At 46.3% G+C, this 11,866-nt stretch overlaps 1 protein-coding gene across 3 annotated transcripts in view; it reads left to right on the top strand.

The window, feature by feature from the left end:
* Positions 1 to 6,159, top strand: part of Ano6 (anoctamin 6) — a 176,378-nt gene extending 170,219 nt beyond the window's left edge. For all 3 annotated transcript variants that reach the window (XM_057791986.1, XM_057791987.1, XM_057791988.1), the window contains one exon: positions 3,158 to 6,159. In XM_057791986.1, the coding sequence (XP_057647969.1) occupies positions 3,158 to 3,364 (207 nt within the window). In that variant the 3' untranslated portion in view covers positions 3,365 to 6,159. The remainder of the gene's footprint in view (positions 1 to 3,157) is intronic.
* Positions 6,160 to 11,866: the final 5,707 nt, after the last annotated feature.

The raw sequence follows: 11,866 nt of genomic DNA on the forward strand, positions 1-11,866 counted from the left end.
AGAGGTGCCTCACCCCTGTGAGTCCCAGGCCAGCCAGAGCTACACTGTGAGACACTGTCTCAAACAAAACAAAGCAAAACAAAAAAAAATCCAAATCTCTAAAAAGAAAAGAAAGGAACACTAAAGCCCTTCTCATCAGCTCATAAATACAGAGGTCCTTGTAGAATGTGTATACTGAACCTACAGGGTATTTTTAAAAGACAGCATCACGCCATATTGACATTAACCAGAAATGAAACCCACTGCCTGTGAATGTTAGCAACCTCTACAGAGATGAGTTTGGAGAAGAGGAGTCTTGCCCTTCCTCTGTTGGGCCCCTTCCATCACACCTGGTTGCCGCTCCCTATTGTGCTCCCCAACTCCTCTCTACTGCTCTTCCCTGAGTGAGGTCAGGGTCCCCAAAACCATGGCAGTGTTTGCTTTCCACACTCCGCTTTCTCTCCTCCCTTCTCCCTCTCAGCTCTAGCCGTTCCTTCGCTGCCTAAGTCACTGACCTCTGCTCTGGCTGTAGTGACCATTGCCCGGTCTGTCTGGTGGTGAATTCCTTTAGCAGCGTCTCTGCCCATGTTACCCAGCTGTGAGCACAGCACAGCTAGCCTCTCACTCTTCCATGAAGCATCTCCATTCAGCTCCAGGAAAACACAAAAAAAAAAAAAAAAAAAAAAAAAGCAGGAAAAGTGAAAATGATAACAGGGTCAGTTCAGCCAAAGGAAGTAACAACGCTAGACAGTGCATCCACAGTAGTGTATCTTCTGGTATAAAAAAGATCTGTGTGCTCAAAGGGAAAAGTGGCTGTCAGTCAAAGACAGATGCGCATCAGCCCACACCTTCGGCCATCTCTGTGAAAAATAACAAGCTGCAGAGTTAGGTCACACTCTGGACCAAGTGGGCCTGGCCGACACCCACAGAACACCGCACTGCGCCCGGGGTAATGCATGCATTCTGCTCCTCTCCAGAGCAGCATCCCCAAGGGCATGTCACCCGGGAAGCCACACAACAAGTCTCAGCACATTTTTAAAAATTAAAAATCATATCAAGTGGCTTTCCCGAGGACAGTGCAATTAAATGAGAAATTAGTCAGAAAAATCTGGGAAAGTACACATGTGCACAGAAATTAGAGGACATATTCGCAAACGACCAACAAACCAGCAAATACATTAAGAAGGGATTTTTCTTTTAACTTTTAAGCAAATGATAGTGGAAACAAGCGTGCCAAAGCTGTGGGATACACTAAAAGCGGTACTGGGGTAAGTCTGTATTAGTGGCTACATCACATTAGCAGAAGAATCCCAAATAGCCTGTCATCGTGCCTCAAGGATGAGAAACAACCTTTCTCCTCGGCTCCCAGCGCCACCAAACCTGTCTGCCTTTCTCCAATGAGTTCTCATACCCACCCTAGTCTAGCCCAGACTCTCCCTCAGCTCCAAACACAGCTACTCCTCTGCGCTGTAACATCTTCATCTGGTCAGATGCTCAGACAGTGTTCTGAGAGTCCTTTGTGCCCCTTTTCCTTTTCTCTCACCCCACATACAAGCCTGTTGGCTTTCTCCTCCACAGTAGGCCATTGGCCTCTGCTTGGAGCCTTGCCTGCTTTCCCCATGTGTTGGCCAGCTTTGTGATGCTGTAGCGATACTAGCAGGTTTGCTCTGGCTGTTAGTTTCTTCCTTTGGGCCTCTGCTGAGATGGCACCCCAAACCAGGAGAATGCTATGGAGAGGAAGCCACTTCCCTCATGGCAGCCAATCAGAAGGAATAGAGTCCCAGTATCCCCAGGACAATAACCTAACCTCCTCCTGCCAAATTCCATCCCCTCAATCAAATTGCAGGCTGACAGCCAACCTTCAACACAGGCCTTTGGAGAAACTGTATGGAAACCAAGATCCTCCAGGCCAGAGGTACCATCATTTCTTCCCTGGCTGGGAACCGGTTTCTACCTGGAAACCACTGTGTTCAGACCTCAGAGCAAAAGCCAGAGTCCCTGTGGTGCCATCCAAGGTCTCACACCATCCAGTCATGTCTGTGGTTCTCGCCATCGCTCCTCCTTCCAGCTCTGCCATTCCAGATCATGTTCTGGAAGCTTCCCCTGCCCTGACCTCTGCCCTCCTGATACCTGCATATTCCCTTGCCCCTTAAACCCTTTGCCGAGTGATTTATGTGCAAACTGCTCAGCATAACGTCTCCGTGATGTGTTCAGCATCCTGTGACACTCAGGGGGCCTGCACTGTTCCAGGTTCTTCCAAAGCTCTAAGCACTTCTTGACACTAGGCACAATCCATTTTTTAATGTATTTTTATGGAAACTCATCTTAATCCATTTTTAAGTGTTTTTATGGCAACTCATCTTTATCCCTTTTGTGCACCCAAAATACACAACCAAAAGGACTTTTTAGAATGGAGACTAACACATGAAATTTAACTGCATTAGCAATCACAGAAATACAAAGCAAGACTAGTCATGGTCCACTTGCAAATCAGAAAATTAGCAATTTTTTTTTTAAAAAAAATGAGATGCCACCAATGCGGAGAAGATGAAGCCTTGCTGAAACTGCCTGCTGCTGGTACGAGCCAAGCCAGTGCAACTCCTCAGGAAAGTTCTGAGTGCCAGCCAAGCTAGTGCAACTGCTGGGGAAAGCACTCTGTTACTTCATAAACCCGGCCTTTCGTGTGTCCAAGTGTCTCAGCAGCGCCCCCTCTAGCCTCGGGCTCTTAAACTTACAGAGAAGGTTCGAGAAGCTACATATTCACAAGGGCACTGTTAATATGAAAATATAGGATAATTTGGGAAAGGAACAGGGAAAAGTACACAAAATACAACAGCCTGTCAGTGGCTGGACTTCGTAACTTACAGTGGATTTGGAGGAAGTCATTTTATTATTATTTTTTGTTACATAGGTTAGACTGGCCTCAGACTCAGTCTCCCATGCTCTGGATGACCAGGAATTCATTTGCCTTCACCTTTATAAGTAGTATATGTAAGTGGATGAGAATGCACACGCTAGGATACCGTCCTCTCCACGTGCCAAAAAAACACAGGCTGTATGAACGCTAACAGGTCATTCGTTCCATGCTGTTGCTTTGAGACCGAACGACTACGGTATCTGTGACAGTCTTGAGGTGCTCGGTGGCCCCCTCTAACACTGTCTTCCCTCTCTCCCACAGCATATCATCTACTCCGTGAAGTTTTTCATTTCATATGCAATTCCAGATGTGTCGAAAATCACGAAGAGCAAGATCAAGAGGGAGAAATACCTCACGCAAAAGCTGCTTCATGAGAGCCACCTCAAAGACCTGACCAAAAACATGGGACTTATAGCCGAGAGGATGGGAGAAGTGGTTGACAACAGCGTGCGGCCCAAACTCGAATGACAGAGAGTTTGATGTCCTGAGAAGCACTTTAAAAGTAGTCAGCTGCCGACATGTCGTGAACCACTAAAGAGGATGTTGTCCAATCACTTAGGCAAACGGGAGTCTCGACGGTGCCCATTTCTGCCACATTGTTTTTCAGTTTCCGCTAGCAGTGTCGGAACTGAAAGATGGAAACCTTTGCTCAAAAAAGGCATAAAACTACCTACCTGGAAAACCTGAATATGTTCCCCCCCCCCCCTTTTTTTTGATAAATTAGAATTTTAGTAACAACAACAAAAAAAGCCTCAAAGCATGCTTGAGTCCTTCCTGGGGACTTTGCTTTTCTGGTCTCAAGCACTTTCTTGTGCGTAATTTTTGCATTTTGCCAACGCTACCCCCGACCTATTCCGTCCTGACAGTCCCATCACCAAAGACCAGGCATACCTCAGCCTTAATCGCTTTTGTGTTATTAACAATAGCCAGCTCAGAATCGAGTCTGGATGCCATAGCAGGTGCCAGGTAGACTGAAGAGTTCACAGTATTTCAGTGTCTTACTGCAGCCCTAAGGAAGGAGACCTCGGGTCGGAAGAAGCAGGTTCCGTCCTCACTTCAGCCTGCATTTCTGCCTCCAAGAAGTACTCGTCTTAGATTGACATGAAGATAGAGGGTCTTGAATGAAGCCTGTCCCTGTCACTCCGCCGTGACAACTGCCTTCTAACGGCACTCCCAGCATGCTCTGGGTCTGATTGACGTTGACTGCTTTAAGGGAATAAGATGAGAAAGTAGGAAAAAGTAACTCGTACGGATCTGGACGTTTAATTTACCTCTTCTTGATTATGTAAGTTTCTTGGGGAAAATGATAATCAGATGATTGTGACTGTATTGTTATCAACAAAATGGGCTGAAAAATGTAAGCCCATCAACTTTGTGCAAACTGACTTACCCAATACAGAAGGAAGGCACTACCAATCACCGCAGCCTTCTGCTCGGCTCACTGAACAGGCCCATCCCCCGAAGACAATGGGCGTGGTCAGTGCAACAGCCAACAACCTGATGACTAGCCCTGTCCTGTGATCCCAGCGTCACACACTGGGAGCCCTACTGACCTTTCTGCTTGCCACAGTGAACAGCTTCCTTTCATTTCCTAGGCCCGCTCACTCACAGGGTAGTCCCAGCTGTGCTGGAGACATCTCCCCAGATGAGTGCCCTTTGACGGAAGAGGCCCTGGATTTAATTTGAGCCCCCAGCCTCCTCTCAGGCCATCAGGCAGTTAAGGGAAGGACTGTTTTGTCTGCTGGTGGCTTGCTGCTCAACTCTAGCTTCCTGGTGCCTTGCCCTCTCTGCTGCTCACCTGAGCGGTTTCATGAGCTCTGCGGCCTATACCTCTCAGCTTTCCTCCAGTAGACCTAGAGGAGACGTGGCTACACCTTGCACTCTTGGCAACGGATGACCGAGGTCGGTGCTGGGTGAAGAAGAGAGGATCTGCCTCACACCCTTTGAGATGGGCCTCTGCCTCCAGGAGTGGTATGAAATGCCTGGGAGCCCTAGAGCCAATGGAAGGAAAGCGAATGGGTCTAGAGGCTGCCTTCTCTGGGTCGCAGTTTTAAATGCCCTCCCAGAACGGCTTAGACTATCAACATAGTTAAACAAAGCAGTGTTCTGGGCCTCTGAGTAGCCCAGTGTGTCAGCGGGAACATTCCCCACCGTCCTTGTACTGTACAGAGTCCAGGAGCTGCCATACAGTGTCTGACTGTGCTGAGACAGAAATGGCGGCTCCTCCCATACCAGGGATGTCCTCACTCCACAGGTGACACTAGGTGCCACTCCCTGTCCCCACCCAGATGCCCTAGAGTTCCTCACTCCCTCTGTTATGTCTTTTCCAGAGCCTGCACTCATTTTAGCAGGATGGAAAGTTCTCGCACTTTACACCATAGGAAAGGAAATCTTTGCATCTCTCTTTCCTCCTCTCTGCCTACATAAAGGAAACTTCAATGAAATGTGCATTTATTCATCTATATCCCTCAGCCAAGAGTGTAGAAAGTGCCACTGTGGGCAGAAGAAGAAAACACAAACAGCCAAAACAAAACAAAACAAAAAAAAACCCTGCTTTTCCAAAGGGAGCAAGCGTATAATCTGACACAGTGTGTTGCTGAAAGGCTGAGTTATGGTGAGCTGCAGGGTCCCATGGCACCAGTGTCATTTCTGTGCCAAGATGGTGATGGAGAGGAGTGGGGGACACCTGCCGTGGCAATCTGCATTTGCCAGTAGCAGTGAGGTAGCCCCTGAACCCAGGAAAACCATGACAGTAGCCAGTGGGGCAAGGACCTGGTCCTCCACCTGTCTGGCGTTAACCACTAGAAAAGTTCTATCCTTCTATATTGCCTTCCAATTTTATAATCAATTGAAGCAGTAGACCTGATACTCAGGGGATTTTTCTTTAAACGTTCCTCAGATCTTTTAGATATTCCATTAAATAGAAGGCTGTGATTTGTCTTGAAACCAAACAAGACTATCTGGTAAGAAGTCTGTCCGGTTCTCCCTTTGTAGTGCCCATGAGTCATGAGTGTCATAGGACATTTGCTCGCCTCGGGGGCAGAAGGTGACGTGTTGATTACACACTTCTTGTGAGCTCCTTGCGTTCCCATTGTGTTTGGAAAGTGGAAGCGGTGCCCAGCTTAGCTAAAAAGGAACCGAAATTCATGATGCTTCTCATACAATGTAGCATCGGTGTGATGTTTGTAACAGATGTTTGTTAGTTTCTATGCATTTAATATTTTTTAATTATGAGCATTTTAATAAATTCAGTTTTACAAACAGTTCTGTGTCCTAACTAGGTTTAATTGTCTTACTAATCTTTCTGAGATTTGCCAGTAACTGGTTAAGTATCACCTAGATAATGGAAGTGTACTTCTGTGTCTCTAAAGTCACTTTCTGTGGCCAGTGGTTACATGGACTTTCTTAAAAGATTAGGGACGGGGTTTCAGTAACGGAAGCTGCTAGAGAAGAACTGAGCCTATAAATCCGGGTGTGCTGAAGACTTACCTGCTCCCCAGCCAGGTTTGCCAGAGTTGCCGGAGGGATGATAGCCTTTGCCACTCTCCTGCTTACGGTTTCGTTGGCTGTGAAGAGCCACAATGACCACAGTAACTCTTACAAAGGAAAACATTTAATTGAGGCCAGCTTACAGTTTCAGAGCCTTAGTCCATTATCTTCATAGCAGCATGCAGTGCTGGAGAAGAAATTGAGAACTCTACATCTTGATCCACACGCAGCAGAAGCAGTGTGAGTCTCACTGGGCATAACCTGGGCATAGGAGACCTCAGTCCCTCCCCCCACAGTGACACGTTTTCTTTAACACAGGCTGTACCTCCTCCAACAAAGCCGGTCCCAACAGGAGCCATTTTCTTTCAAACCACCACATTCCACTCCCTGGGCCCCAAAAGCTTGTAGCTGTATCATAATGCAAAAATGTATTCAGTCCAACTTCAAAGGTCCCTGTAATACCCAGCATCCATCTTTGGAAGCCCCCTCCCCCTGGGAGTTGCTTTGGTCCGGACTCCACCTCTGGGAAAAGCCCACCAAGCGATGGACCACTCCCACAGGCAATTTAGGCTGCTGCCCAGGAAGGAAACACATGTGGTCTTTGGGTTTTGCATGGTACCCCCTCTGTCTCTCTCCCCTCCCCCGCATGCTCCCAGCCACCTGGAAAAGCTGCAGTAAATGTGGCAATCTTTTATTAGGTCTAATTTGGTCTGATTGGAATTATTGGCATCAGTGGAGAGGCTCGTCTTAAGAATATTCCTAACAGTCCCCATAGTCTAACAATCTCAAACTTACTTAAAAGTCTAAAGTTCAAAGTCTCTTCTGAGATTCATGTAATCTCTTAACCGTAGTCCCCTGAAAACTCAAAAAGCAGATCACATACTTCCAACATATAATGGCCTAGGATACACATTACTATTCCAAAACATAGGGAAGGGAGCATAGTAAGAAAGTACTGGACCAAAACAAGACTGAAAACCAGCTGAGCAAACTTCAAACTCTGCCTCTCCACATTGGATGTTGAAACACTCTTCAGATCTCCAACTCCTTTCAGCTTTGTTGACTACAACACACTTCTTTCTCTTGGGCTGGTTCCACTTCCTGTAAGCAACTCTCTTTGGCAGGTGTCCCACGGCTCTGGCCTCTCCAACATCTTGGGGTCTCCAAGGCAATCCAGGATTTACCTTCACAGCTTCACACAATGGCCTCTCTAAGCCTCCATTCAGGGACACCCCTGCCTCATGCCTGGCCTCATCGGCTTTCTTTAGTCTCAGAGGAAGATTCCATAATGCCTTTCTTCCATCCTTGACACTAGGCCAGCATCATGTGACTGAAGCTGCCAAATTCTACTGCTTACTGGAGCTGAAACATGATCCCTTTGTTCAGGTTCATCATCACTAGCTTTCTGTTTTATGTGGTTACTTTCACTACCTAAGCTTGGCTGTCCTAAAACTTGTTCTGTAGAACAGGCTGAGATCCACCAGCTTCTTCCTCCCAAGTGTTGTGATTAAAGGTGTGGGATTAAAAGCTCTGAGATTTTCTTTAATTCCTTTTCACAAATTGAAAGTTTAGCTGGGTGGAGTCTTGCCCATAGGCTACCAATCCATTTAGCTCATTCTTAATCTGCTTATCTCCTGGAGCACAGGGCTTAGCTCCATTCTACTTCCTGGTGCCCCTTTTCTCCTCAAATTGTGCATTTTGTAATTTTCCTTGCTCAGCTTCTTCCTTTTCATTATAAATCTTCATTAGAGTTAATATTAATAACCACATGAGAAAGTCAATACTAGGTTGCCTTGAGATTTCTTCTGCCAATGAAATAAATCTAAAACTCTTCACACTTTAGCCTCAGTCAAACTTTTCAGACAAGGGCAAAAAGCAGCCACATTCTTCACCAGAATATCACAAGAATACTCTCTTAGGTCACACACTAACATTCTTCTCTGAAGTCTCTTGAGCCAGGGCCCCCACCCCACAGTTCAGATCACCTTCAGTACCGCTGTCTTCCATATTCATACTAGGATGGCCCATTAAGCAACACTGAAAGCATTCAATTGCTTTTCTAATCCATAGTCCCAAAGTCCATATTCCTCCAAATAAAAACATAGCCCAGCATATCACAGTAATATCCAAGTCCCTAGTACCAACTTTTGCCTTAGGGTTACTATTGCTGTGAAGAGACACCATGACCTCAGGAACTCTTACAAAGGAAAACAGTTAATTGGGGATATGTTATAGTTGCAGATGTTTAATCCATTATCTTCAAGGCAGTGTACAGGCAGATGTGGTGTTGGAGAAGGAGCTCAAAGTTCTACATCTTGATCTCCAGGCAGCAGAAGCAACTATGAGTCACACTGGCTGTAGCTCAATCACAGGAGACCCCCAAAACCCACCCCCTACACACACAATGAGACACTTCCTCCAATGAGGCCATACCATCTCCAACAAAGCCACTTCCTACGGGAGCCATTTTCTTTCAAGTCACTGCAATCACCAACCCTCTTTAGGTTGTTTTGTCTTGGTGGAAATGAGTCTCATAGTAGCTCAAGCCTGTTGCACCATCTCAAGTTCTGGAACTATAAGTGAGCCACCACACTTGGATTTTAACTGTGCTTCAGACCAGTACCAATAAGACAATTCCTCTTTTAAGCATTGTGAGCCCAGCAAAGGGTTACTACAAGTTTACCTCTAAAACAAAGCACTTTCTTCTCAATGGGGGAATTTCTCAGTTACTGACCATAAGATGCAAATTTTCTAGTCATTTTTTAGAGCTGTTTGCATGTTTGTTTCTGTTTGAAAATTTAAATGTTTTAAAAATAATCTTCAGAAGGCAAGACTTTTCTCTCCACAGAAAAATCAAAGTGACAGGTATTAGAAGCACAAGAGGTGACTGAACACCGGACAGGAACAGGAGACTACTACAATCTTAAAAGACTGGGAGAGGTAGGACATGGTATCACCCTGGCTTCAGAACCAGGCCTGAGGAGGCCTGAGTCAGGTTAACACAGAGAAAGAGAGAATCACAAAACCTCATCAACAAACTGGATCAACAGGAAGGGAGAATATCTGACCGCCAAACCAAGCTGTTGAAACAGCCTGTTCAAACAAAGGGTAAAAATGAGAGGAGAGGAAAGGAGTGGAGGGGGAAAGGAGAGAGAATGAAGGCATTCAAAGCATCTGGAAACACGCATTTTCAGAATACCAAAGCCAAGACCTGTCTGGAAACGAGACAGTATCCAAATGTGGACAGATTTAGGCGTCGAACCCCTGTATATCCCATATCCAGGATTCTACAGCCATTCTACCACACTGACTGGCAGAGCTGATGGTTTTCCAATGAGACAGACTTGACTTGGTGGAGTGACTGTCACAGACCAACTGTTACGGTGTGAATATCAAATGTCCCCCTACAGGGTTATTTAGTGCATGTTTGGTCACCAGCTAGTGGCACTATTTGGGGAGACTGTGGAAAATTTAGGAGATAGGACATAACTGGAAAAATACTAGGAACATACTTTTATGCCCGCCCCCCCCCAGACCCTTCCTCACTTTTCCTCATTTCCTCACTTGGCCTCCTCTACCACAGGCCCCCGCCATCATGACGTCTGCCTTACCACAGTCCCAGAAATGGCCATGAACTGTGCCTTCTGAAATCTAAATAAGTCCTATCTTGTTAATGTTAGGTGTTCTTGTTCTGTCCTGGCCACAAGGAAGCTCGCACACCCAAGGAGTGCTATCTAGTGGGGAATGGGTGTGACAATACAGAAAGGAGCTGAACTGGGGGTCCAGGAGTCTGAGGAGACCAGTGTGTGGCCAATCACAAGCAGCTTCATTTAGGTGCCACTTTTCCATACATCACTGAAACCATACACCACACACACAATCTCTGAGCCAGGGTTCTGGCTGTATCCTCACCTCCACAGACTGACAAGGTCCAGGTAGAAACTACTCCTGATGTTGTTATCATTCTACTTACTCTTCAGCTCCTGTGAGTGCCTCCACTGAAAGCAATTTTGCCTGGCTCCAGCTGTGGCCCACTTCTGCTTGATGTGCACCAGGCAGAAGACCTTGTCCATCACCCAGCCACCCACAGGCATGCTCAGCTGGGTGGGAAGCCCCTGTGTCTAAGCACGAAAGCCCACAGCCGCAGTAGAATGCACACATTGTCCTGCGTCAGCACTTATGTGTGTCACCTCCATTGATCACTGGCACCTTGCCTGATTGTGTGATGCTGATGAAACCCTATGAATGTTACAGAGCAGGTGCTGTGCCTCTTGACACTGCTTTTCATTAAGTGTCTGGTTCCACATCAGTATCAGAGGACAAACGTGAGGTCCTTGGATCTATTAGGGCAACAATACCATGACACATTCAAGTTGAAGAGCCACATGGAAAAGCCACCAGGGAGCACATAGTGGTAACACCACCAGACTTCTAGAGTATCTATACTCATAAAGATCAACTCTTGATTTCTGTGATTTCCCTGTGATGTAGTAGGAGGAGTGGGCCACATCCTGCCCGGCTAGCTTACACCCAAAATAACCACAAGGAAACTGTATTCATTTAAACACTGCCTGGCCCATTAGCTCTAACTTCTTCTTGGCCAATTCTTACATCCTGATCTAACCCATTTCTACCAATCTGTGTTCGCCACGAGGTTGTGGCTTACTGGGAAAGATCCTAACCAGCGTCAGTCTCAGACAGGAGTTTCATGGCATCTCTCTAACTCTGTTCTTCTCAGCATCCAGTTCTGTCTTCCCTGCCTACCAAAGTGCTGCCCTATCAAAAGGCCAAGGCAGTTTCTTTATTTTACCAATGAACGCAACACAGATACAGAAGAACCTCCTACACCACTGTGATAGTTAGTCTTATGTGTTAATTTAATTAGATGGAGATATGCTGAGGGGGTTAGTATGGCATACCTTGAGGTATGTCTGTGAGAGCATTTCCCAAGACTGTTAGAGCATGAGGGCTCTGGCCTGACTGGTGGTTTGAAAGAAAATGGCCTCTATAGGGAGTGGCACTATTAAGAGGTGTGACTTTGTTGAGTGTGGCCTTCCTGGAGGAAGTGTGTCACTGTGGGGGTGGGCTTTGAGGTCTCCTATGCTCAAGCTATGCCCAGTGTGGCACACAGTTCACTTCCTGTTGCCTGCAGATCAAGATGTAGAGCTCTCAGCTCATTCTCCAGCATCATACCTGCCTGAACACCAGCATGTTTGCCACCATGTCAATGATGGACTAAACCTCTGAAACTAAGCTAGTGCCAATTAAATGTTATAAAAGTTGCCATGGTCATGGCGTCTCTTCACAGCAACAGAAACCCTAACTAAGACACTCATCAAACGTTTAATCCATTCTTGGATTCAGTATTTGAATAGAGTATAGGAAGAGATAGGACTGTGGGAGGTAAGGTATACTTGGAGAAGTGAATCATGGATGTTCTAGTTAGGTTTCTGTTGCAGTAATAAACCCATGACCAAAAGC

The sequence above is a fragment of the Chionomys nivalis genome, chromosome 17 (assembly GCF_950005125.1).
Source record: "Chionomys nivalis chromosome 17, mChiNiv1.1, whole genome shotgun sequence".
Lineage (NCBI taxonomy): Eukaryota > Metazoa > Chordata > Mammalia > Rodentia > Cricetidae > Chionomys > Chionomys nivalis.